The 27,753-nt window shown below is 53.4% G+C and overlaps 1 protein-coding gene across 6 annotated transcripts in view; it reads right to left on the reverse strand.

The window, feature by feature from the left end:
* The window catches only part of MST1R (macrophage stimulating 1 receptor), a 61,944-nt gene extending 35,653 nt beyond the window's left edge, over positions 1–26,291 (reverse strand). For 5 of the 6 annotated variants that reach the window (XM_030570447.1, XM_030570445.1, XM_030570449.1 and 2 more), the window contains exons 1-2: positions 26,243–26,291; positions 21,383–22,710 (exon numbers count right to left, since the gene is read on the reverse strand). In XM_030570447.1, the coding sequence (XP_030426307.1) occupies positions 21,383–22,600 (1,218 nt within the window). In that variant the 5' untranslated portion in view covers positions 22,601–22,710; positions 26,243–26,291. Of the gene's footprint in view, positions 1–21,382; positions 22,711–24,146; positions 24,161–26,242 lie in introns of those variants that run through there. The other variant, XM_030570446.1, reaches the window with a different exon arrangement.
* Positions 26,292–27,753: the final 1,462 nt, after the last annotated feature.

Consider the following 27,753-nt stretch of genomic DNA (forward strand, 5'->3'; position numbering starts at 1 on the left):
ACCCCCTGAACCCCAGTACCACCCAATCCCCCAGCATCCACCCATACGCTCTCAACCCCCCAGCATCCCAGTACCACCCATATACCCCCAACCAGGGCTGCCCAGAGGATTCAGGGGTCCTGGAACAAAGCAAATTTGGGGGCCCCTTCCATAAAAAAAAGTTGCAATATTATAGAATACTATATTCTCGTGGGGGCCCATGCAGGAGCCGGGGTAAATTGCCTCACTTGCCCCCCCCATGGGTGGCCCTGCCCCCAACTCCCCAGTACCACCCAGCCCTCATTCACCCACTGCACCCCAGTATCATCCAGCCTTCCAGCATCCATCTACACATCCCCCAACTCCATAGCACCCACTCATACACCCCCTAACCTCCCTCCCCACCCCCATACATCCCACCTTGCATTACGGGATGCATTGCCCAGAAGCTGAAGTTGATGCAATCAACAAATACAAAATGAACTCAGTAACTGATTGGCCCAGAACATCCCCCATGGTGCTACACAGAACTTGGCACCTGCAGGTGTGGGTAGCCTTTGGGCTTGGCGCTGGCCAGGCAAGGATAAGGGGACTCCACTGATCTCCAGCTCCCCTTACTGCAGAAACCCGGGCCAGCTAGGAATCACCAGAAGCCAGGGCCAGCTCTAGGTTTTTTCCCGCCTCAAGCAAAAAAACAATTTGGCTGCTCCCACCCCAGCCCAGGGCTGTCCCCCACTGCACCAGCCCCGGGCTCTCCCTGCCCACCTGCACCCCCTGCCGCCGCAGCTCTGGGCCTCCCCCGACCCACACCCCCTTCTGCCCCAGCCCTGGGCTCTCTCCCCCCCCCGACTCATACCCCCCTGCCACCCCAGCCCTGGGCTCTCCCCCACACACACACCCCGTGCCACCCCAGCCCTGGCCTCCCTCCACACACACACCCCGTGCCACCCCAGCCCTGGGCTCCCTCCACACACACATTCCTGCAACTAGGGTAACCATAAAGCAAATGTGAAAAATTGGGACAGGAGGTGGGGGGTAATAGGTGCCTATATAAGAAAAAGACCCAAAAATCGGGACTGTCCCTATAAAACCGGGACATCTGGTCACCCTACCTGCACCCTCCTTCTGCCCCAGCCCTGGGTCACTGGTAACTAGCTCCCAGGGTGGGTCATTCAGCAGGAATTTTGGATGTGCACAGAACACAGATAGGATTGGTTCCCATATGGTTACAGAATTGCAGTAAAGTGGAACAATTTTCAGCTTGTGTGATTGGAGGATATCTGGGTGCATATTATAAGGCTGTCCTCCATAAATGAGGAAAAGTTGAGGTGCCTTTATTATTCTTTTGTTCCACTCTTTCTTTCTACGGGGAATTTGCCAATGCGATATCCTTTTAAACAAATAAAACTAAAAAAAAAAGCAATGGATTTTGAAAATAGCAATTCCAATCCTAATAACCACTGGGAAGCATTTCTTGCTCAATTTTATCCTACTTTTTCTACAGCAAATTACAGTGGATCAGTATATTTGATTTGAGAGAAATGAAGTAACAGCTGCCCAAATTGAGCTTGAGCACTTGAATTTTGAGGTGTTCAAATCTGGAAGGCAGGTGCTAGATTCCCTTTCTGAATATTAGCTAAATCTGGAAAGGAAAAGTCAATTTCTGCTTCCATGGCTCGGGAGTGGAAATCCTCCTAAGTGCCTGGTACTGTATCTAAACCTGCCCTGGTCCAGAGCAAGCCTCCCCTCCCTTACTTTTCACTTTAAATTCTAGTGGGATCCACATACCCTCCTTGCTAGGCTTCAGATAGAGAGGGGCACTGTCCATTTAGCCCACCCAATTCCTTCTTAGGGGGCTGTAAGGTGAGTTCACACCAGTATCCCTAATCCAGTCTGGGGAAGTCTTCTGAAGGGGATATCTGGGGCAAAGCCTTCTACTCCTTGGGCACACTTGTTCCCCAGTCACAGTGCCACCCCACTCCAGCAGTCAGCTCTCCATTCACAGTAACCTGCAGCATGAGGTTTCAGCTACCATACTCCCTCCCGCTCCTGTTGATAGCAGCCAAAGGAATGCTGGGAAATGTAGTTCTTACTCTGCTCCAGGGCTGGCTCTATAAGCAGGGAGCTAACCAAGGAACTACAGCTTCCAGAGCCCCCTGTTGGTTCTCAGCTCCCAGGCTGGATCCCTGCCAGTTGCTGCCCCTGCAAATGGGCTGCCCCAAGCAGCTGCTTGCTTTGCTGGTGCCTAGAGCCGCCCCTGCCAGCAGCGAGAGAGGCCTGGCCACAGGCCTGGCTGTTAAGCCACAGACAAGAGATGCTGCAGGGAACAGATACTGCCGGCAGCTGCAGGGGAAGCAGCAGCTCCTGGGCATGTGGATGAATGCTGGGCAGCTGCCAGGAAATTTTAGAGCTGTTTCCCTTGCAGGGAAGTCTCTCTTGGGATAATGGGCAAACTCCCTGCCTTGATCCCAGAGTTTCTCAGCCCTGGGGCAGGGGAGGAGGTTGGACTGCCCCGGGAGGGACAGGCAGAACAGATGTGAGAGAGGCAAAGGAGTGGAGGTGGCACAGCTGCAGGGCAGCTTCCTGCAAACATCTTCCCCTGCAGCACATGGCCCTGATCCAGCTGGCCAGACACACAACTCAGCGGCCCATGCTCTGTATGGCTGCTCAGAGGGATAATGCCTGGGCTGACCACCCAAGGCCATCCACAGAGCAGGTGACTTCCCAGCCAGGGCAGGACAGGCATGGATGGAAGGTGGAACAGTGCCAGAAGTGGGCGGGGAAGACAATGGAGAAGGGATGATGCCTGTGCCAAGGCACGGAAGGAGAGGCCAGCCACCTTACCCGGTGCAGCAGGTGGCACAGAGGTGAGTCACTGTCCAGTCACATGCGCTGCGCTGTATGCGGGGGTGCACTGAGGTGCAACTCTCCCTCCACCAGGGACCCAGAAGACCAAAGCCATTCAGCACTCTGGAGGCATGATGTGCAAGTCGCTCTTGTGACAAGCACACTGCCGGATGGAGACCTCCTGCCCTGGGACCAGCAGCCAGTGAACTGAACCTGAGCTGCCTTGGGTGGTCTGCCAGAGCCAAGGGCTCCTAAAGGAAGCTGATGATCAGGGCGTAGGATGGACATGGAGGAGAAGGACAAATGTCCTCAGTGTTCCAGGCCACACAGGAGTGCCCTCAGAAATCCATCTCCATTGCCTGGCCCAGAACCACATCCATAGGCCTGGCACAGGGAGGCTCCACGGGATCTGATGCACGCCATCCCTGGAGATGAGGTTGCTACCGCTAGGGCCTTGCTAGCTAGTCACCCCAGGGGCATGAGGGACCGCTGGCACCAGCACTACCTCAGCAGGTAGGTCAGAACACACTGGTGCAGATTACAACCGGAGCAGGGTGGCACATTAAGCCTGTGATGGGATTTCAGAACCGGGGTCACAGGAAGCAAAGCTCCCTCTGGGTACAGTCAGAGGTCCCGGAGATGAAGACGCAGTGTTTCTGTCCTGCCTCGCGTTGGCTGCGTACCATTTGCTATCCCACTGTTGAATCCACAGGCAGCTTCTAACTTAAGATCTGTTTGCCTCTCACATGCACGGCTTAGCTGTCTCGCCTGGAGTCATAACACCCACCCCTTCCTCCATGTGCACCAGCACCCGACCCAGCCAGGGCCGGTGCAACCATTTAGGCGAATTAGGCGGTCGCCTAGGGCGCTGGCATTTGGGGGGCACCATTTTCTTTGGCAGCGACTGCGGCGGCTGGATCTTCAGCCGCCCTAGTTGCACGGCATTTAGGCGGCGGGCACTGGGGCAGGGGAGCGTGGGGAGGGCCGCCTGCAGCAAGTAAAGAGGGGGGCAGCGGCATGCAGGGGAACTCCCCACCCCAGTTCACCCCTGCCCCACCTCCTCCCCAGGGCTGTCCTTACCCATAGGCAGAATAGGCAGCCGCCTAGGGCGCCACTAGGTCTGGGGGCACCACTCTGCTGGGAGCCCAGACAGACAGGAAGCAGTAGAGCATGTAAGAGCAGGGCTGCTGGGTCCTAGAGAGAGCCAAATGCAGCACAGTCTGAGGGAGGGGATTGGTTGCTGGGGTCTCTGGGAAGGGGTGGGGGAAGGAACTCACCTGTAGGGTGACCAGAGGTCCCGATTTTATAGGGACAGTCCTGATTTTTGGGTCTTTTTCTTATATAGGCTCCTATTCCCCTCCCACCCCCGTCCCGATTTTTCACATTTGCTGTCTGGTCACCCTAGGTAGGGGTAATTGGTACCTATATAAGACAAAGCCCCAAATATTGGTACTGGCCCTATAAAATCAGGACATCTGGATCCAGTCACCCTAGCTGGGGAGCGCATCTCTCCCCTGGGCTGGCAGCGATCCATCTCATCCAGGGGGAGCTGCATAGGGCAGGATGAGCTGCTGTGACTCCATGGGTGCCCCGTCCCTGAGATCAGATGCTGTGTTAACTTCACCATAGTCTGTTGGGCTGGCAGTGGTGCCCATTGCCATGTGATCAGACCTGAGGGTTTTCTGCTGCTGTTGACACTCTGCACCCCAAGAGGTAGACTTTGGGGTCCTGCAGTTTTCCACCTATCTCCTCCTGTACTGCAGCTGTTGGACCAGCAGGCTGGGGGGTGAGCCAAGCATGAAAGCAGTACTGTGTTGCCATTTAAACTGTCATTTAACAAATTTGTTTGCCAAAAATGCTTGCTAACAATCCTGAATCCAATTTCAATATTTTTTTTTTTAAAAATCAGTATCTTAGCCAAAAACAGAAAATTAAGTTGTTGACAATTATTTGTGACAAGTTTGGTATGGGGAAGGGAGTGGGCCAGTTTCATCAGAGAAACAAAAAATGTTGATTGACTTTCCTATAGCCCTGTTACTGCTAAATAGAGCCCTCCAACAACTGTAATATGCTCATCTCCCTACTAGTGTATAGAGCAGGGGTCGGCAACCTACAGCACATGTGCCAAAGGTGGCACGCGAGCTGATTTTTGATGGCATGTGGCCGTGGGCTCAGCCGCTCAGCCCGCCGCTGCCCCATTGGCAGCCGGGGTCCAGGCCACCGGCCCCACTCAGCACCCACTGCTGGCCTGGGGACCCCCAGGAACCCCAGGCTGGCAGCAGGCTGAGCAGGCCAGCAGCTGATACCCTGGCTGAGCTACTCAACCCACTGTCGGCCTGGGGTTCCATTCACTCAGCTGGTAGGTGGGCTGAGCAGGACTAAATTCAACGAAATAGGAAAACAAGAGCAACTAATGACAAAATGCAAGAACCTAGAGCAGTGGTCCCCAACCTTTTTCGTCTGGCAGTCACCAGACGAAGGACCTTGGCCATGAATGAGCATCTGCCGAAATTCGGTAGCATTTCAGCAGCGACACCTCTGGATGATGATGCTTATTGGTGGTAAGCAGTGTCATCCAGAGGCATCGCTGCCGAAATGCTGCTGAATTTCAGTGGCATTTTGACAGAGGCTCGTCCGCTGGCCAGTACGCAGGTGCACTGAGAGGCCCCTGTGGGCGCCATGGCACCCTTGGGCACCGCGTTGGGGACCCCTGACCTAGAGAGCCTCCTGAAGCATGGCGATCGTTTTGATTTAAATGGACTTGAACTGTATGAAGAATTGAGTACACTGTCATCAATGTTGCCACATGGAAAATCGATGATGGACATTGTACAGTTTACTCATACCAGCAAACTTGTTGACATATATCCTAATGTGTATATTGCCACTTGTATTCTACTGACAATTCCTGTAACAGTAGCATCAGGAGAACGGAGTTTCTCAAAACTAAAGCTCGTTAAAAACTATCTCCGCTCTACAAGAAGTCAGGAACACTTGACTGGTCTTGCTATTCTTGCAGTCAAACAAGACATCACTTTGTCTTTGTCATAGATGACATTATTACTGATTTTGCAGCCAAAAAAGCCAGAAAGATTGCTTTTAATTAAAAACAAATCCTTGTTTCAATACTTCTTCATATAAATTTCCAATAAAATGTTGACAAATTAAAAAAATTATATTATTTGCATCAGTCTGTCAAATCAGAATTTTTTCTGTAGTGCTACCTCTTTAGTGCTAGTCCATCAGCATTACAATATGCTTAATTAAGTTAAACTGGTTTTAATAACATGCATGTGGCAAGTTTTCCAATAGTGTAAGCTTATGTTTGTGTTGCTAAAATCAAGACAGGCACGGGGCACCAGTTTAATAATCCCACCTAGGGCACCATAAATCCTAAGGACGGCCCTGCTCCTCCCCGAGCATGCTGTGGCTGCTTCACTTCTCTCGCCTCCCAATCAGCTTAGGCGCCGCAAGCCTGGGAGGCAGGAGAAGTGAAGCAGCGACGGTGTGCTCAGGGTGCTCGCGCACAGAGCAGGGGTGAGCTGGGGTGGGGGGGGTGCCTCAGGGTGGAGGGTGGGGAGTTGCCACAAGGGAGGCGCCTCAGGGTGGAGAGGGAGAGCTGCTGCGGGGGGACAACTCTGGGCAGGGGCATAGGGGGGAGGGCGCAAGGTGCAAGTCTTGCTTAGGGCATGAAACATTCTTGCACCGGCCCTGGACCCAGCTGGAGCAGGCAGCCCAATTTCCCTGCCTTTGGGACTCGCACAGCTCCAGGCAGCTGCTGCAGAAGAAGAGGGCGGCCAACTGTCAATAGAGCATGAGTTCATGCCAGGCTCCTTATCCGTTTCCCAAGAGTAAAGACTCAGGTCCCTCCCACTCCCAAAGGCAAGGGGCTTGGCCTGACCCCGTGACACACAGTAGTGGAAGGATGGAGACGAAGCTGGATCAAAAAGCCACAGCAGCCTCCGTGGAGAGAGGGTTTTCCATCACACTCCCAGGAAAGTGGTGGGTTCCCATTCCTCCAGGGCAGAACTCCCAGGAGATGAAACCAGGGAGGGGCAAGGGATCCAGCTGAGATCAGGGCTCGGTACACAGCCTCAGGCTGGGCTACACTTAAAAATCCGACATCACTTGGCTGGGAAAACGTCACCCCAAGCACTGTAGTTATGCTGGCCTAACCCCTAATGCAGACAGCTAGGCTGACAGAATTCTCCCTTTACCTAGCTACTGCCTCTCAGAGAGCTGGATTCACTCCAGCCATGGGAAAACCCCTTAGCTGGCACAGGAAGTGTCTAGGCTGCAGCTCTACCGGGGCACAGCTGCAGTGTTGTAGCTGTGCGGCCACAGACACCCTCTGGCCCACCCCTCTCCTCTACCCAGAATGGAGCTACAGGCTATGCACAAGCAAAGCCAGTCACAGGGCAAAGGGTTGCCCTGCTGTGCCCCATCCCAGACAGCCTCTGACTCGTCTCACTGCCCCCCTCCACGCCCCTGCCACCCACAGCATTTCACAGTCTCCCAGGGCTGAAGTTAGCCTCTGGTTCTTCCAGCACGGGGATCAGGTGACAGGGCGCTTCCCCCTGCACAGCTGCCTCTGCTTAGACAAAATCCAGCTGTGCTCTGCTACTGGCAGACACAGAGTCCCACTGAGGGGGAGCACTAAGAGTGAGGCTGTAGGAGGGGCTCCCAACGGGGCTCCAGTTGCCAGTACTTCCCATCTTCACAGTGTGGCTCACGACAAACCATGGCACAGGAACACCAGGGAGGTGACACAGCCCCCCTCAGACATTAGGAAACAGAAGATTAAAGGGCACACGTGCAGTTTGAATTCTGCCCCTGGGGTGACTGCATTACAGTGCAGTTTTAATTACAGGACCGCTGTCTGACTTCCCCATGGGTGAGCATGTCATGGTTGTACCCTAACACACACACACACACACACAAGGGGCCAAAGGCTTTCAAAAAGCAAACTGCAAACCCAGAAATGCCATCTTGTGGCATCATACTGAGCCCCAGTCGGGTCACCAGCACGGTTGGGACTGTTAGATGCACTGCACAGACCTCTGCCCCTGAAGCAATCCACATCAGTAGTAGGTTGTCATCCTCTCCTGGGCCAGGGGGATGAGGCGCACGCTTTGCTGGGGGCTCCCAGTTAGCTGCTGGTGGTACAGGAACAGTGAGATGCAGGGATCTCTGCTTCCATTCCGGGGCCTGGAGAGGAGCCCAGACTCTTCTGCCATTTTTCCCAAGTTGTCCCATCCCCTCCAACCTGTCCCAGTCCTGTCTCTTCCCCACCCGGGCTCCTTGCCTATTGAGGCCTTCTCCAGTCCTCAGGCTTCTCATACCAGTCCCTATCTCCTTGCCTAGCCTGTCCCAGTCCCTCCTCCAGCTACTCGTCCAATCTGTCTCTCTCTCTCTCCTACCCCCAGGGCTGGTGCCCTAGACTCCCTTCCCATGCTCCTCAGCTAGCCTGTCTCGACTGAATCCCCCTGCCAGCCCCATTGCCTAGTCTCTTGGCCTACCTAGTCACAGTTCTCCTCCTGTACCTAGCTCCTCATCAGATCTGTCTCCATCCCCCCACATTCTCCTTGTCCAACCAGCCCCAATCCCCCAGCCCCTCGTCCGACCTGAATGCCTCCCTCAGTGGCTCTCAGTCCCCATTTCCTTGCCGAAGCAGTCTCAGCCTCCCCCACGCACTTTCCAGGCCCGGTCTCCCAAACCCCATCTCAGAATCCTGGTCCCAGTTTACTCCTTCCCCTGCCTCCCAGGACTGGCTCTTTCCCCTCTGCATTCAACTCAGCTTCCTGCTCAGGACCACCCAAAGGTGGGAGGCAAGCGCGGCAATTTGCCCCGGGCCCCGCAGGGGCCCCCACGAGAGTTTTTTGAGGGCCCTGGATCAGGGTCCTTCACTCGCTCTGGGGGCCCTGGAAAACTCTTGCAGGGCCCAGGCCCCCGGAGCTTCTTCCGCTCTGGGTCTTCAGTGGCATTTCGGCGGCGGGGGGTCCTTCCGCCTCGGGACCTGCCGTCGAAGTGCCGGGTCTCCGGTGGCAATTCGACAGTGGGGGACCCCCACTGCCGAAGACCCCAGACCCCCTGAATTCTCTGGGCACCCCTGTTCCTGCTCCCCAAGGCCTGGCTGCCAGCAGCGGGGCTCAGAGAGCACACAAGAGCCCGACTCCTGCCCTCAGTCCCCATGCCCAGCTGGAGCCAGGAAATTAAGATGTCTGTACACTAATGCGAGGAGTCTAGGGAACAAAATGGAGGAACTATAGCTACTGGTGCAGGAAGTGAAACCGGATATTATAGGGATAACAGAAACATGGTGGAATAGTAGTCATGACTGAGTACAGGTATTGAAGGCTATGTGCTGTTTAGGAAAGACAGAAATAAAGGCAAAGAGGTGGAGTAGCATTGTACATCAATGAGGAGGTTAACTGTAAAGAAATAAGTGATGGAATGGACAAGACAGAGTCTGTCTGGGCAAAAATCACACTGGGAAAGAAAGCTAACAGAGCCTCCCCTGAGATAGTGCTTGGGGTGTGCTACAGACTGCCGGGATCTGATCTGGATATGGATAGAGACCTCTTTAATGTTTTTAAGGAAGTAAACACTAATGGGAAATGTGTGATCATGGGAGACTTTAACTTCCCAGATATAGACTGGAGGATAAGTGCTAGCAAGAATAATAGGGCTCAGATTTTTCTGGATGTGATAGCAGATGGATTTCTTCACCAAGTAGTTGAAGAACCAACAAGAGGGGATGCCATTTTAGATTTGGTTTTGGTGAGTAGTGAGGACCTCATAGAAGAAATGGTTGTAGGGGACAACCTTGGTTCGAGTGATCATGAGCTAATTCAGTTCAAACTAGATGGAAGGATAAACAAAAATAGATCTGGGACTAGGGTTTTTTACTTCAAAAGGGCTAACTTTAAAGAATTAAGGAAATTAGTTAGGGAAGTGGACTGGACTGAAGAACTTGTGGATCAAAATGCGGAGGAGCCCTGGAATTACTTTAAGTCGCAGCTGCAGAAACGATCAGAAGCCTGCATCCCAAGAAAGGGGGAAAAAACCATAGGCAGGAGTTGTAGACCAAGCTGGATGAGCAAGCATCTCAGAGAGGTGATTAAGAAAAAGCAGAAAGCCTACAAGGAGTGGAAGAAGGGTGGGATTAGCAAGGAAAGCTACCTTAGTGAGGTCAGAACATGTAGGGATAAAGTGAGAAAGGCTAAAAGCCAAGCAGAGTTGGACCTTGCAAAGGGAATTAAAACCAATAGTAAAAGGTTCTATAGCCATATAAATAAGAAGAAAACAAAGAAAGAAGTGGGACCGCTAAACACTGAGGATGGAAAGGAGGTTAAGGATAACCTAGGCATGGCCCAATATCTAAATAAGTACTTTGCCTCAGTCTTTAATAAGGTTAATGAGGAGTTTAGGGATAATGGAAGGATGACAAAAGGGAATGAGGATATGGAGGTGGATATTACCACATCTGAGGTAGAAGCCAACCTTGAACAGCTTAATGGGACAAAATCGGAGGGCCCAGACAATCTTCATCCGAGAATATTAAAGGAACTGGCGCATGAAATTGCAAGCCCATTAGCGAGAATTTTTAATGAATCGGTAAACTCAGGGGTTGTACCGTACGACTAGAGAATTGCTAACGTAGTTCCTATCTTTAAGAAAGTGATCCGAGTAACTGTAGGCCTGTTAGTTTGACATCTGTAGTATGTAAGGTCTTGGAAAAAATTTTGAAGGAGAAAGTAGTTAAGGACATTGAGGTCAATGGTAATTGGGACAAATTACAACATGGTTTTACTAAGGGTAGATCATGCCAAACCAACCTGATCTCCTTCTTTGAGAAGGTGACAGATTATTTAGACAAAGGAAATGCAGTAGACCTAATTTACCTCAATTTCAGTAAGGCATTTGACACGGTTCCACATGGGGAATTATTAGCTAAATTGGAAAAGATGGAGATCAATATGAAAATTGAAAGGTGGATAAGGAACTTGTTAAAGGGGAGACTACAATGGGTCGTACTGAAGGGTGAACTGTCAGGCTGGAAGGAGGTTACTAGTGGAGTTCCTCAAGGATCGGTTTTGGGACCAATCTTATTTAACCTTTTTATTACTGACCTTGGCACCAAAAGCGGGAATGTGCTAATAAAGTTTGCGGATGACACAAAGCTGGGAGGTATTGCTAACACGGAGAAAGACTGGGATATCATACAAGAAGATCTGGATGACCTTATAAACTGGAGTAATAGTAATAGGATGAAATTTAATAGTGACAAGTGCAAGGTCATGCACTTAGGGATTAATAATAAGAATTTTAGATATACATTGGGGACGTATCAGTTGGAAGCAACAGAGGAGGAGGAGGACTTTGGAGTATTGGTAGATCACAGGATGACTATGAGCCGCCAATGTGATATGGCCGTTAAAAAAGCTAATGCAGTTTTAGGATGCATCAGGTGAGGTATTTCCAGCAAAGATAAGGAGGTGTTAGTACCGTTATATAAGGCACTGGTGAGACCTCATCTGGAATACTGTGTGCAGTTCTGGTCTCCCATGTTTAAGAAGGATGAATTCAAACTGGAACAGGTTCAGAGACGGGCTACTAGGATGATCCGAGGAATGGAAAACCTGTCATGTGAAAGGAGACTCAAAGAGCTTGGCTTGTTTAGTCTAGCCAAAAGAAGGCTGAGGGGGGATATGCTTGTTCTTTATAAATATATCAGAGGGATTAATATTAGGGAGGGAGAGGAATTATTTAAGCTTAGTACCAATGTAGACACAAGAACAAATGGGTATAAACTAGATACTAGGAAGTTTAGACTTGAAATTAGCCAAAGGTTTCTAACCATTAGAGGAGTGAAGTTCTGGAACAGCCTTCCAAGGGGAGTAGTGGGGGCAAAAGACATATCTGGCTTTAAGACTAAGCTTGATATGTTTATGGAAGGGATAGTATGATGGGATAGCTTAATTTTGGCAATTGATCTTTGATATCAGCAGATAAGTATGCCCAGTGTTCTGTGATGGGATGGGATCTGAGTTACTGCAGAGAATTCTTTCCTGAGTGCTAGCTGGTGAGTCTTGCCCACATGCTCAGGGTTTAGCTGATCACCATATTTGGGGTCAGGAAGGAATTTTCCTCCGGGGCAAATTGGCAGAGGCCCTGGAGGTTTTTTGCCTTCCTCTGCAGTATGGGGCACGGGTCACTTGCTGGTGGATTCTCTGCAGCTTGAGGTCTTCAAACCACAATTTGGAGACTTCAATAACTCGGACATAGGTTAGGGGTTTGTTATAGAAGTGGAGGGGTAGGGTTCTGTGGCCTGCTTTGTGCAGGAGGTCAGACTAGAGGATCACATTGGTCCCTTCTGACCTTAAAGTCTATGAGTCTATGAGCTCTGCTCTGCCCACCCCCTCTATCCTAGGCTGGAGCATCAGGTGTTCAGTAGGAAGGTGGCTGCGCAGACTGGTCAGCACTGGGAGCTCTGGGGCAATGGAGCATGCTCAGTGAGGGACAATCTCCGGCCACCATTGTGGAAGTCTTCACAGTGTGAACTGTAATGTTAAAACTCTTTGAACTTAGCCAAGCGTGGGAGGATTTTCCTAGGGACAACACAAGGCACCCACCTGACACTGGGGTGACCCCGTATCACGTCCCTGCTCCAAAGCATGGGGCCGCTAGAGCTGGCCATGCAAAAGATCACATTCAAAACCTCGACCCAACCACATGGAAACAGGGACTACTCCACTTACAGGCAAACTAGCCAGCTGCAGATTTCTGGGAGACACACCACGGATCCATCTACCGAGGGAGGGAGGTGAGCTGCAGAGTACTAACTGTCCCGTGGAGACCCTGATGTGTTAATAGACAATTCACAACCCCCACAAACTGCTCCATGGCAGAGTGCAGACAAGCCCTATGGGGAGAAGGCCCAGGGCGCAATGGCCATAGACAGTGAGGGAAGAGGCCTGGTCCCTCCAGTGGAAGGGGAGGCCCTGGATAGTCCAGTTTCTCCTGGGTGGGGGAAGGGGGGCAGGTCCTGACCCTCTTTAAATGCCACGCCACTGCGCCTGGACAACACAGCATATATTTCCCCAGCCTCATTCTTGGAAACAGCTTGACCATTTTGGCTGGAAATTCTCAACAAAATTCAGGCTGCGGAAGACAAGGGGCACAGAAAATTTAAGCCCAAATGGTTTGAATTTGGCAGTTATAAGTAACTGACAATGGAGTCTTATAAGAGGAAATGCTGAGCAGCCTTCCCAATAGGCCAGATTGCCAGCCCCGGCTCTGAACAATGCGGTCGCAAAGCCACATCTCTCCCCTGCTGCCATTGCCAGCCCCCGGCTCTGAGCACTGGGGTCGCAGAACCACATCCCTCCCCTTCTGCCAGCCCTGGCTCTGAGCACCGGTTGCAGAGCCATGTCCGTCCTGTGCTGCCTGCCCCAATACAAGCTCCCAAGCATGACAAGGATCAGTCCCAGGAACGCACATGGAAACCACAGCAACCCCTCAGACCAGCCATGACACACAACCCCTGGGGCTGGCACCATACCAGCTTCCACAGAGACACCGCCCAGCCCTGAGCTAAAGACCAGCCAAGGTGACCTGTATCAGGCTGCTCGGAGTGTGAGACCGACAGCACCACATAGCTCCTGACCCAGCAGCTCCACAGCTGAGAGCAGGATCCTGTGCCTGTGAATCTGGCACAGTCAGCTGCGGGGTGACTCAGGCCTCACCTTTCTTCTCTGGCAGGCCTGGGGAATGTGCACAAACCCCCTGGCAGTGTCCCACGCCCACATGGAAGCCTCTCCATTGCCTTGGGCCCTGGAAGCAAATCGGTGATGGGGCTTGGCCTAGAATCCAGCAGACTAGCTTGCACACATCACCTCCCGCCCCAACACCCCTACTTGCCTTCCCAAGCCCAGAGACTGACCGGTCACCTGACACCACTGAACGTTTCCTCCTGGGGCTCCAATGAGAACAAAGCCATTCACACGGTGATAGCCCCGTGACTCCAAAAGGGTCTCCTGTCACTTAGCAAGCCGGATCGCTGCTGGATAGACTGATCTCCCCGAGCCACCCTGGCACCATGCCAGACATGGGTATCAGCTCGAGGTCGGGGAGCAGAGCAGCACCGTGCCTAGGGAGGAATCTGGAGAGAGTTAGGAAGTCTGTAGGGGAGAGAAAGGGTGCCAAGAAGCGCTTAGCACCAGGGAACAGGAACGGGGGAGCTGGCCTGGATCCTGCCAGAGCAGAGTGCCTGCTCTGTGTGCACCCATGAGATCAGAACTGGCCTATGTTGTCTCCCTGTCAGCAAGCAGGTGTCACTCCAGGAGAACCACCATACTGGACATGGTCAGAGGCAATGCTGGGGCAGCCTCCTCTGGGGGGAGTGGGGGGGGTGGGGGGACGACACTCACTCCCTGGAACCTGACTCCTTGCTTTCCCCTCCTGGTGGGTCAGAAACAAGCCATGCACTGGCTCTGCAACTGGGAAGCATAGTGCCAGCTGCTCACCACCAGCCCTGGCATCTGGTCGAGCAAAGCATGCTAAAAACAGCAGCATTGTCACAGCAGTGAGAGCATTGGGCTGGACACTCCAGTATGATCTCATCCGAGACCCTAGATACACACTCGAGAGGGTGGCCTGTCCCACTGCCCATGCTGCAGCAACTACACTGCTGTTTTTAGCCCACTAGCTCAATCAGAGCCAGCAGAGTCTGTCTCCTGGGGCTGGAAATCCCACCTCCAGTGCCAGCGTAGAGACATCCTCAGTGTGAGAGTTAATCAGGTTTCAGCGGATGGCACACTTTGTTTCTATCAGACTGCCAAAAAAGTCAGATGGGCTGAAACCCCATTGAATTGGGCCCTGGACTTGTGCAAGGCACTTGCTGCCTGGTGCGCTCAGCAGAAAACATACTGCCCTCTGGAGAATATCCTAGGGTTCCAGAGACTTCCCATCCCAGGCCTCACCCCAATGAGGCTCTGGGGTTGCATCCATAGGGGACCAGCACTGGGCAGGTTTCTCAGCTCTCCTATTAAATATTAACATTAACCAGCCCCTGGGCAGTTGTTCCTTCCATTGCTTAGGAGCAGCTGGGCAGGGAAAGGAGCATGGGACACGCCCACCCAACTGGAGCTGCAGCCAGTTAGATGAATGCTAGCACAGGCCAGATACTTCAGCATAGCTCCAGGAGAGCACAGGTGCAGACTAGCTGAGACACACCCACAGGGCTGGGGCATGGCAGGGTGAAACTCAGGGCTCGCCCTCCCTGGCTGTATCTCCCTAGAAAAGCTGGCACTAATTCCCCTCATATTTCTGTACCTACAAACACAGTCTCCAGGGCCACCTGCGGCTGCTCCCCTCCCCAGACCTCTCTGCAGCCCCAATTCCCCTGCTGCCCAAGACCCCAGGCACAAGAAGGTCTCTGAGACCCTGATTGCAGAATGTGGTTATGCTGCACCCAGCAGAGGTTTGGCCTTGCAGTGGCCAGGACACCAGGGTATTTGAACCCCATCTCCAGGACACCAAGTTCTGTTGAAAAACGAGCTCTCTGAGGATCCAGAGAAGGGTCAGAATACAGGGCAATTAGCAGCCGCAAGTGAAACCCTAAATCAGAAGAACCTCTCGTACCCGTGTGCACTCAGCCTACAGCTAGGAGAGCCCCAGACCTAGAACTGTTGCCCCTGACTTAACAAGGCCAATGCACCAAACATGAGGTTACAAATCCCCCGCGACAAACTGTGCCAAATGTGCCCGGTGCACCTGCTGAGAGGCCCACCATAAGAACATCCAGATGGGGCAGTTCCCAGGTGCAGAGGTGAGAGCTAATCGGAGACAGAAAACATGCAGCAGGTTACACACCCTGTCTGCATCTGCAGCAGGTGAGTCACAGGCATCCAGCCTCCCTCCATGCCTGCTCTGTCGCTGCTCTCTGGAGCTCGGTTACTGGCTCAATTCTGGGTTTTCGTACCCCCCAGCTCGCTGTCTGAGCAGCTTAGGATACTGCCACCAGTCTGCAAGGACCGTGCCGATGCCCCCAGTGCTGCAGCAACAGAGCATTTCAATGCCAGGCGGTACCGACAAGAAGTGCAAGTGCAGCCAGGCCAGAGAGGGATTGCATGGGTAGGGAGCGGCCACGCGCACTGCTCCCTCCCCGTCCTATACATGTGTGCCATCTGCTGAAACCTGGCCGCACACCAGCACGTTACCTTCCCCCACGGCCAGCAGCCAGGGAGTCTTGGCGTGGCCGGTGCGACCTAGGCGGTCGCCTAGGACACTAGGATTTGGGGAGGTGGCATTTTTTTCGGCAGCAACCGCGGCGGCCAGATCTTTGGCCGCCCCGGTCACCGCCGGCATTTAGGCGGAGGGAGCTGGGGAACTCCCTGCCCCAGCTCACCCCTGCCCTGCCTCCTCCCCGAGCACGCCGTGGCTGCTTCACTTCTCCTGTCTCCCAGGCTTGCAGCACCTAAGCTGATTGGCGCCACAAGCCTGGGAGATGGGAGAAGTGAAGCAGTGCTCGGGGTGGAGACAGAGCAGGGGTGAGCTGGGGCTGGGGGGGGTACCTCAGGGCGGAGGACACCAGGGAAGCTGCCACGAGGGGGACGCCTCAGGGTGGAGGCTCAGGGACGGGGGAGGGCGCAAGGTGGAAGATTCGCCTAGGGCGTGAAACATCCTTGCACCAGCCCTGCTCCATGGGCATGACTGGCAGAGCCCTAGCAATTCCTGTTCATCCTGCACTGGACAGGAGACAGCTTCTCTCTCTGAGTCACAGGCCTGGACCCCTCCTTGCACCCCCACTAGGGAATCATTTTTCCCCTCAGGCCTTAGCAGAAGCTGAACTGAAGAACCCAGCTGGGGAATGTGAAAATCCAGGCCAAGCCAGAAACGCAGCAAGGGGCCAGCTGGGAACTGACCCTGCTGGAGCCACTGGGGAGAACTGAGTGTCCTACTCTGGGGTGCTTGCTTTTCCCCTTGCTCTGGGCTTGCCTTGGTCATCAGCCCCTCCACACAGCCCAGCTCTTTGACAGGCACTTGGGCCCCCCCCCACCAATTCGCTGCCTCTCTTCAGTCATCTGCTTGTTTCCGAACAGAGAGAGGGAGATTTAGGGATTAAGATGCTGATGAGCTGATGACATGCGCTCGGTGCTCCTCCTGCCTCCTATGCTCAGTGCTGCTCAGTCCTGACCTGCAGACCCCCTGCTACTCCAACCAAGGTCAGAGACACAGTGACGCTGATGGTGCCCTGCCCACTCCACGACCTGGGACAGAGCTTGGGTTGGGTTTGAGACCCAGGCAGCCCATTGAAGCATGGTTGGATCTCAGAGAGTGCTGGGGGTCCAAAGATCAGCCCAAGGGCTGGAGTCACTATTCCATCTGGGGTGGCACTCTCAGGAGAAAGTGGGTAGGAGAGCTGGGTGTAGGCCTGAGATTGAACTCAGCCTTCGGTGAAACTCAGGGATGTCACCACTAAAATTAAGGGGGAAAAGTACTCCACTGCTGCTAAGGTGACCCCACCTCAGGAATGCCCCGAACGAGTTATAACACCAAGGGTTGTAAAGTAGAGACACCCAGGCACTGGGAAGTTTAGGGAGGAAACAGACACCAAGAATTGGTAAAATAGCTACGATAAGCTCTGACCAGTGAATTTATGCTAACCATCTGCACAAACACAGAAGATCATAAGTTACAATTTGGGCATGAGAGATAAAATATAAAGAGTTGAACAGGGAGGAAAAAACAGAGGTGCCAGTGCACGGTTGGTTAAATTTTGTTACCTAGAGGTACTGACTTAAAGGAGGTAGCTTGTTTTACCTATATAATGTAACAAAAAATAATGCTCTTTGGGAATCATCTCCAGACAGGAATTTAACATCAAGCCGCTGGAACTCTGACTCCTCTGCACAACTGTGACATGCAGACACATCACCAGAACTCCCAGATGAGATGATCCTGACTGGCCATCGGGTGAATTTTGTCTGTATATTGGGAGTGTTGAGCATAAGAGATTTGCTTGGTATACGTATTCTCTGTGTGTTGCTAATAAATAGATGTTTGAGCACAGCTGTGTAAGGCTCTCTCACTGGGAAAAAGTCCCGCAGACCCACAAGGCCCTGAGCCTCGAGAGAAAGGGCGGGTACTTAAATTGATGAGGTTTCTTCCTGAGCCCCACGGGTAAGGATAAATGCCTTACACCCTGAGCCCTCAGAAGGGAAAGGGTGGGGGCGCCTAAATTGATTGGGTCACACCTTGAGCCCTCCATAGGATATAGGTGAGGTGCCCTGGATATTTGGTGGGTAACATGGGGGACAGCGCCATAGGCACCCCCCCACAGCGCTGTGCTACGAACAAGCCCTTACCTCGCGCCCCAGGGAATAGCACTCCCACCAGGGCTCTGCTGGGTTTGAGCATAGAGGAGAGACAACACGTCCCACCCCGGTCCTCCATAGCCACAGGATGGGGCTGTTCCCCCAGACCCCTGGACATGCAGCTCTCTGGCCAAGCTGCCAGTGCAAAGGACACACAGTTGAGCCTATCTGGCCAGAGCCCAGGTGCCCAGACTGACTCCTCGTTCAAATAACACAGTGCTGACAGGCACCAACCTCCTCTTTACAGCAGGTGATGTCCACTGAGGCAGCGCCATCTAGATCCAAGGCCGAGGGGGAGGGGGAGGGGAGCAGGCAAAGTTGCTGGAACTGGAAGGAGGGTCCCATCACAGGTCAAGGACAGAACTGGCCATCTGCATGCCTTGGGGTGGCATGTTCCCAAGGAACGCCTGTAACACCCTTTGGCTGGCTCCCCACTGCAGGTGGAGAACTCATCCCGCCCAGCCTGACAGAGCAAGCCTAGAGCCAGGCCATGCTGTGCCCGCTCCCCAAGCCCAGGCCCGAGTCTCTCCCAGCATGTCCCATCCCATTATTTGGGAGTGGATCGGGTTGGGTTTGAATGTGAGAGATAAACCCGGCCTTTGCGGTGCCCTGCCCCCTCCCCCGCAGCCACTGCTCCTCAGCACAGCGCCTGGCTTCAAATGGTAGCTAAGTCCATGTTCAGAAGTGACAGACGCTACTTCCCTAGACCTGCCTCGAGGGCTTGACACAGGCTCAGGACACAACCGAGCTCCCACAGGATGGAAGGACAAGACTGGGATCCAGAAACAGAGCTGCTACCGAGCCCTCGCCCTTTACTCTTCCTAACCGCCAAGCATGCATGGGCTTCCTGTGTGCCGGAGTGAGGGGCTTTCCTAGGTGGATAGCTCAGCCAGCACCCCTTCCAGCCGTTGTAGAAATCCGCCCGCAGCCAGAAATCATGTAGCGACAGAGAGGGGAAATGAGTCAGGATTATTGCACAATCCAGCGGAGCAGGCAGCCTTCGGATTCCAGAGGCAGCAACACTCCTTCAGCTGCCAAAGCGCTGTTTGTTTTGCTTGTGCAAACTAAGTCGGCCAGTCTGCACAGCCCGCACTATCAGTTCCTAACTAGCCTATGGGCCCATTTCACACCAGAAACTTCCCATGCTTCCAAACCCCCTCGCTGCAAGGTGCCAGGCTCTCCTGCCATTTGCCAGCATGACACAGCCCAATGTTAAACTGCAAATTGCCCAGGAACTGGGACCCTGGCCCCCCACCTCCCCTAGGTGAGCCTGCTCCTCATCTCGCGTGACGCTGCCCAGGAACGTATCCACACAGAGGGTCTGGCCACCTTGGATGAGCACTGCCAAGGCTCTGAGCCATGGGATGCCACAGAAGTCAGGTTGTAAACACCTCCCTGCAGCACTCTGCAAACAAAACAAGCAGCATGTTCCCAAATTCCTAGAGCTGGGGGCCCCAGGGAAGGGGGCACCAACTTGTTCTGCTCCAGGAAGAACACAAAGCTGAGAGAAAAGAGAAAAAGTAAACAGCCAGACAATGCCAGGAGTGGGCAGGATGGCAAACAGCAGCCGATTAGTAAGAATAGGAAAAGGCCAAATCAGACCAGACTTCCACTTTATGCAGAGATTGCTAGCCACGTTATCACTGTTATTATTCATGCCTGTTGCGGCACGGCCAAAGGGCAACCCCACAGTGCCAGGCACTGTAAGACGCCCCATAGCTATATCAGTGTGTGGCCAGGAGCATGGTAACACCCACTAACACAGCTGTGTGGCACAGGATTAGCTTTCCCCACAGCAGTGCTTGCTGCCCAGGGGAATTTTTGTGGATGGTCATTTTCTACAATCCTGAGATCACAGGTTTGGAGTCTAGCCGAAGTTCAAAGTGCCAGTGAGTAGCAACAAGTTGGCATAGCCCTTTTTTCCTCTCTCTCCCTCCCTTGCTGCCAATGACCGTGTCTGTCTGTATCCCATCACTCAGAAAACACAGGCTCAAGTGCAGATCACAGGGCTGGGAGTCAGGAAGGCCCAAGTTCTCACGCTGGGTCTGGCACAGTTTTTCTGCAGGACTTTGGACCTGCCCTGTCCCCTCCCTCTGCCTCACTTTCCCCATCTGGCAAACACAGGGGAAGCAAATGTTTCCTCAGGACTTTGTGATGCTCCATTCATACTTGTACAGCACTTTGAGCAGGGGAAGTGCTATTTGCTAACCCAATGGGCCACACCCTCTTGAAGGAACGGAAACAGAAGACAGAGCAGGGCACTTGGATCAACTCACGTGCTGCCAAGCAGTAATGAGGCTGCTCTTAAATGTGTGTCATCGGGGCTTATATATAATTCATGAGGTAGAAAAGCAATTAAACCAAACCTCACTGGCTGCGGGGAGGGGCAGCTGGAAGAGAAGCTTTTAGGGTTTGGGGAACAGAAAACAAGGCCACTATAACTGATCGTGAACTAGCCCCGCTAGTCCCACCCTCAGGGTGACATGAGACACAACCCGGCTCTGCTCGGAGCAAGGTCAGCAATACGCGAACTGCAAAGAGCCTGGAGCTGCAGCTGGGGCAGCGACCCCCTGGCCCTAACCACGCTGACAAGCGCAGCTTCTTACCCCACATGGCACTCCGCAAGGACAGGGCTCCCCTCGGACGGATCTCAGCTACTGCAACTGCTAAAGGTCATCTCAACACCCTCCGACCAGGAAGCACAAAGGCCTGGCTAGCACAGGTAAGGGTGAGGAACAGGAAGACGCTAACCAAACTTAAAGCCTCAATAGCTGAGGTTCAATGTGGAATAAGAGGACTGGGGGCAACTGGGCCGCCTTTCCTTTTATCCCAACCAGGGCCGGCTCCAGGCCACAGCGCATCAAGCGCGTGCTTGGGGCGGCATGCCGCGGGGAGCGCTCTGCCGGTTGCCGGGAGGGCGGCAGGCAGCTCCGGTGGACCTCCTGCAGGCGTGCCTGCGGAGGGTCCGCTGGTCCCACGGCTCTGGTGGAGCATCCGCAGGCATGCCTGCGGGAGGTCCACCTGAGCTGCGGGACTGGCGCTTGGGGCGGCGAAATTGCTAGAGCTGGCCCTGATCTCAGCCAACTGGCCCACCCCAGAGAACCGATCTGAGCAGAAAGCGCTGCATGCCCCCGCTCCCCTGGGAAGGGGGAAGGTAGCATTCGCAGGGGACTCACGTTGTGGGGGCAGTACTCAACGGCCTGGAAGAAGCTGAGCCCTCGCAGCAGCTCGCGCTGGGCAACGCCACAGCACTTGGACATTCCATCCTCAATGGCCTGGTTGATCTGGTGCACGGGGAAGGCGCACACCGCCGAGTACGAGCGAGGCACGGAGCTCTCCGCCTCACTCTCAGCAAACGCACCAAACAAGACCAGGTCAGTGTTGTTGACGCTGATTTCCTGGGCCAGCTTTGGGCCCGGCCGGGCCACATGGGCTGCCTGCAGCACGTTGAAAGCCACATCGTGCTTGTGCTCCCCATCCGAGCTCCGCCTCCGTCTGCGCTTGGACTCGAAGCGGCAATCCAGGACCAGCTCGCGGTACCAACCCATGTTGTGCTCCTTGGCTTTCAGCCGCACCAGACGCGTGTGGTATGATCCAGATTTGGGGCTCTCCTTTTGGACAGTCAGGAAGTACACAAAGTCCTGGGCACTGAAGGAATACACATAGTCAATAGGGTAGGAGTCCTGGAACTCCGGAAGCACACTGAGGGAATCAGAAATACAGAACCCATCCAAAGTGGCCTTCGGTCTCCGGATAGACACCGATTTCGGGCTGTACCTTGCAGCTATGCTGCTATTGATGGTAGAGGCAATGTAGAAGTAAGAAACACGGCTGGTTTCAGTCACCAGGACCCTCGTCCCCAGGGGGCTGGCCACGCAGTCTGAGCACTCATCAGGACTGTTCTGAGCTGCATACAAACAGTAGGTGGCACTAACCACCACCAGGCTGTCTTGGATTTCCAATTCGTGTTGGAAGCACCGGCCGTGCTGGGAAGTGCCACAGCTGTATAGCCATGGCTCAGATGGATCCATCACCAGAACCACGTTATCTGTGTCTTCAGGCTTCCGGCTGTCTCCTGGCTCCTGGCACTGGGCACAGATCTCGCATTGAGCACTGCCCACGGGGCCAGTCACGATGACTGATGAGTTTGCCAGTGCCGGGCTCACCACATAGATCTTGTTCCGCACTGCCACAAAGAGGGCAGCTGCTCCGCTTGGATCCTTGTAGGTGACAATGTTCTGGATGGGGCCATCCGCTGTGAAGCTGGGCAGATCATACTTGATAGTGAAGTCCCTGGTAGCACTATAGGGAATCCGCGGGCACTGCCAAGTGCTGAAAGAAACTCCAGTGAGCATGAACCCCAGGGAGAGGCAAACCAGGAATGAAAGCCCCATGCTAGGGGAGGAAACGCTGCTCCAAGATCCTTGACTTCAAAGGTCACCTGAGCGCCTCAGCTCTGAGCGGGTCTGGGATCCATCAAGTGTGAGCTACCAGCCCACTACAGCTAAAATACCAGCAGGAGAGAGTATGTTAGTCACAGCATTGAAGAGGTGTCATGCCCCACTTGAGTACCCACTGGAAGCACACCTTCTCCCCATTCCCCAGAGCAGGCACCGGGTCTCCCCCCAGAGTGCAGAGAGGATCAGGCCCCCCATGCTGGCTGGATCTCTCCAGCATGTCCACAGCACCTCCCAGCTGGACAGACCCAGAAAAGCACTGGTCCATCTTATTCACTGGAGGAAAGAAGTGGATTTGTATTGATGGGTCATGAAGCATGCTGCCCTGACACTGCACTGCCGTGTCAGCCAGATACTTGCAGTCAAGTATCTGGTAACCTCAGTGAGGGTTCACCCAAACCAGGCAAGCCAATACACCCTGCGTGCACTGCCCTGGATACACACTGGGGCTGAGGCACATTGGTTGTTGAACAGAACAAAGAAGCCTGACTAGGTTTTAACCACCTATAACGTTTGGATCCCTAGACTGGTGGCTGCATAGCTCTAGGGCCCACTCCAGTTGGGATCTGCAAGTAGACGATACTTCTTTCTCCCAGACTCCCCTCATCTTTCATGGGCAGCCCGAGCTATTTGGAAGAGGTAGCACCAGGCAGCCCCTCCTCCATCTGGTCTCTGCGTTGCCATGAGATGGAGACAGGAAGGGCTGGGGGAGGGGAGAGAGCAAAGATTCCTCTTGCTCACTCAGGCACCTGCTGCAGATCCAGGGACTGAGCATCAAAGGTGAGCCTGGCTACCATCTCAGCCTGCATCTAGCTAGGATGGGAATGAGGGGCCTTATTGATGGTCCGCCTCCCACTATTTCCAAAACCATCTGGGCAGGAGCCTTTGTCAGGAAGGTTGAAAAGAGCACCGAAGTGCAGAATAGGGCCCCAGTCAGGCTGTCTGCTAACAAGGGAGGCCTCAGGACTGCGCTCACTTCCCTAAAGAGCAAAAACCAATCAAGAGGCAAAACTCCTGGCCCCAAATCATCTCCATGCATAGTGAGCCCAAGTTTGTTCCAGCTTTATAGAACACCTGCCTCGATAGAATCATAGAATATCAGGGTTGGAAGGGACCTCAGGAATTCATCTAGCCCAACCCCCTGCTCAAAGCAGGACCAATTCCCAACTAAATCATCCCAGCCAGGGCTTTGTCGAGCCTGATCTTAAAAACCTCTAAGGAAGGAGATCCCACCACCTCCCTAGGTAACCTATTCCAGTGCTTCACCACCCTCCTAATGAAATAGTTTTTCCTAATATCCAACCTAAACTTCCCCCAGCTGCAACTTGAGACCATTACTCCTTGTTCTGTCATTGGGTACCACTGAGAACAGTCTAGATACATCCTCTTTGGAACCCCCTTTCAGCTAGTTGAACGCAGCTATCATATCCCCCCTCATCCTTCTCTTCCGCAGACTAAATAATCCCAATTCCCTCAGCCTCACCTCATAAATCATGTGCTCCAGTCCCCTAATCATTTTTGTTGCCCTCCGCTGGACTCTTTCCAATTTTTCCATATTCTTCCTGTAGTGTGGGGCCCAAAACTGGACACAGTACTCCAGATGAGGCCTCACCAATGTCGAATAGAGGGGAATGATCACATCCCTCGATCTGCTGGCAAAAAATTTTATAATTGGAGATATACCCATCTCCTAGAACTGGAAGGGACCTTAAAAAATCATTGAGTCCAGCCCCCTGCCTTCACTAGCTGGACCAAGTACTGATTTTTACCCCAGATCCCTAAGTGGCCCCTTCAAGGGCTGAACTCACAACCCTTGGTTTAGCAGGCCAATGCTCAAACCACTGAGCTATCCCTCCCCCCTGGAGGTGAGTTTCACTGTTATTTCATGTGCTGGGTCCCTGGATTAAGGGAAATTGACAGAATTTGGCTTCTGTTTGGTTTATTATTATACAAGGATACAGCCTCAGGGGCACATTTTCCTAACCTTCATAAGTGCACAGTGGTACCTGATGACAGAACAAGGAGTAACGGTCTCAAGTTGCAATGGGGGAGGTTTAGGTTGGATATTAGGAAAAACTTTTTCACTAGGAGGGTGGTGAAGCACTGGAATGGGTTACCTAGGGAGGTGGTGGAATCTCCTTCCTTAGAGGTTTTTAAGGTCATGCTTGACAAAGCCCTGGCTGGGATGATTTAGTTGGTGTCAGACCTGCTTCCAGCAGAGGGTTGGACTAGATGACCTCCTGAGGTCCCTTCCAACCCTGATATTCTATGATTCCATGTGCATCCGCAACTGGCTGGTTATGTAGCTAAATTGTCACTGTTGCATAGGCACTTACTTAGGCCTTGTCTACATGGGAAAGTTTTACCAATTATACCACTATAATTACACCAGTATAGCCCCACCACCACCACCACCACCCATCCACCCTCCGCCATGGACAAACCTTATTCCGCTATAAAAGACCATTTTTCTGAGTTAGTTTACACCTTTTCCCAAGCAACATACGCTAAACCAAACAAGCCACCCTTCTCCTTGTGAGTATCCCCAGGGGGCATGGCAGCACCTCCAGATTAGTTTAATTACACACTTCAGTTTCCAGATAAGGAAAAATTGCTTTTTAAACAAGGCAGCTTTGGAGTGGGGAACTTCCTCCTCTCCTTCATCTGGGGCTGGGCTGCTAGCTCCATCCACACACCTAGATTACTGCAGTGATTCCAGAAACTCGCCTGCACTGCCTCACACTTCCTCTGCTCCAGTCACAACATGCCAGAGGAAGGCAGAGACAGGGGGAATATGGATAAGGAGAGCCAGCCGCTCCCTTTACCCCACACCTGCCCACCTGTTGGGCATGCTCACCGGGGGCAGGGGTATGAAAGTGGGGAAAGACACCGAGAAGCCAGGAGAACAGTAGGATTTCTATTGAGGCAGGAAGCATGGTAAGTGGAGATGCCCTTCCTATGCCACAAAAACCATGAGACAGGAATGGTTATGACTGACCAGGGCAGATTTGAAGCAGTGACCTGGTAGTGGCAGGTCCTGTGCCCCACGCCTCATTCTGCAGGCAATGGGCCCTGCGCCCCACTCCCCATCAGATCAGATGCCCAGTTCCCCCATGCCAGGTGGCACTCTGTCCTGAGTACCCCCATTGAATCTCATTAACACGCTCCCAACGGTTAGAAACTGACCCTAGAAAACCGTGCCAGGCACAGGCAGAGATCTGTCCCTGGGACCAGCATATGTGCACCCGCTGAGAGGCAATCCAATGGCCTCAGAGCGTCTGCCTGCCCCTGCTCTTTCCCCCGGGCAGGGACCCCAACGCCAGCCTGGGCCCCTCTCTGCACGCCCCCCCCCCCCGAGATCTGCCCTGGGAACACGGAAACCTGGCACCAGTGGATATAAAATGGGTATTCACCCCCTATTCCAGAGTCACCCCCTGCCAGGCCCTGCTGCCCTAGACACACCCTCTGCCTGGCTCCTGCTGGCCAAGACACCCCCTGGCCCAGACAACCCCCGCCGCCCACCCTAGAGATAGCACGTCCTCCTCCCCCGCCGCCCGGGAGACCCCCGCCAGAACCCACCGCAGCCACCGGCCGTTCCACGCGACGCCGGGCCGGGCCAGCTTGGCCGGGTCGCTCCGCTCACCTGGTCGGGTAGCTCCGGGGCGGGGCGAGTTGAGCTGGAGGAGGGACCTGCCCGCTCCCGCCCTGGGGCCGGCACGGCGGGCGGGCTCTTGCCAGCGGGTCCACCCGCAGTTTGGCCGGAGTCCTGCGGCAGCGCGGGGTGTGAGCGAGAGCCCGGGAGTTCCGAGTGCCCAGCTAACCGGGTTGTCATCCCCGGACACACACACACACACACCCCAGACACACACACACACAGCCCGGACTGACGCACAAGTTACCCCCTCCCCCCCCGACAGACATACTCACACATACCCTGGAGACACAGACAGATACACACACACAACCTGGACAGACACACACATACATTCACACACACCCCAGACAGACACATACACCCTGGACAGACACATACCCCGGATACACACACACTGGACAGACACACACATTCGCACACACCCCAGACAGACAAACAGACACACACACACTGAACTGACACGCACACCAGACACACACACATACACACAGCCCAGACAGCCAAACATATATCCCGGACACACACACCAGACAGACATACACCCCGGACGCACACACACACCGGACAGACATACACACCAGACAGACAGGGATACACCCTGGACACAAAAACACATTGTACCCACACCCTGTACAAGTACACACACTCCCATACATACACCCTGTATAAACACACACATATACTTTGAAGACACACACATCCTGTAGTGACACACTCATATGCAATACAGACACACATACATTCACACCCCAATACAGACACATGCATGTACACAGACACCATATAGTCACACACACATCCCATACAGACACACATGTACACTCAGACATACACCCTATACACACATAAATACACAAACCCCTTTACACTCACACATAGATACACACAGATATACATATACTCACTCAAACATGGACACACACAACCATGTATGCTCATGTGCAAACACAGATATAGGCACATGCACTCCATGCACTCACATGTGCATACACACAGAGATACACACCCCTATACACACAGAGATACACATAATTGTGTGCATGCACATACCTGTGACATATTTGCAGATAAATGCATGTGCACAAACACACTCATGTGCACATACATAGCTGCATGCAACTACACACAAACATACATATATACTAATTAGGTGCCTTGGCAATCTTTTCGAAATACAGTAAATAAACATCCAGATCCGCCTGTAGCGCCATGAGGCCTGTGCTAATAACAGAGGCCGGCACAGCCTGCTTTCCTTGTCCTGTCAGTGTGGGAAAGTGCTCCAAGCAGGTGTACCACGGAATGGGGATGTGGAAAGATGCGAACAGGAGGCAGACTCAATTAGTCCAAACAAAGAGGCTGTTGATTAGTCAGGGACTCTGTTCAAATCAGGTTTGGTAAACCAGAGATGTGGGGGGCCCGAAAATTAGCAGCCCAC

This window comes from Gopherus evgoodei, chromosome 7, assembly GCF_007399415.2.
Source record: "Gopherus evgoodei ecotype Sinaloan lineage chromosome 7, rGopEvg1_v1.p, whole genome shotgun sequence".
Lineage (NCBI taxonomy): Eukaryota > Metazoa > Chordata > Testudines > Testudinidae > Gopherus > Gopherus evgoodei.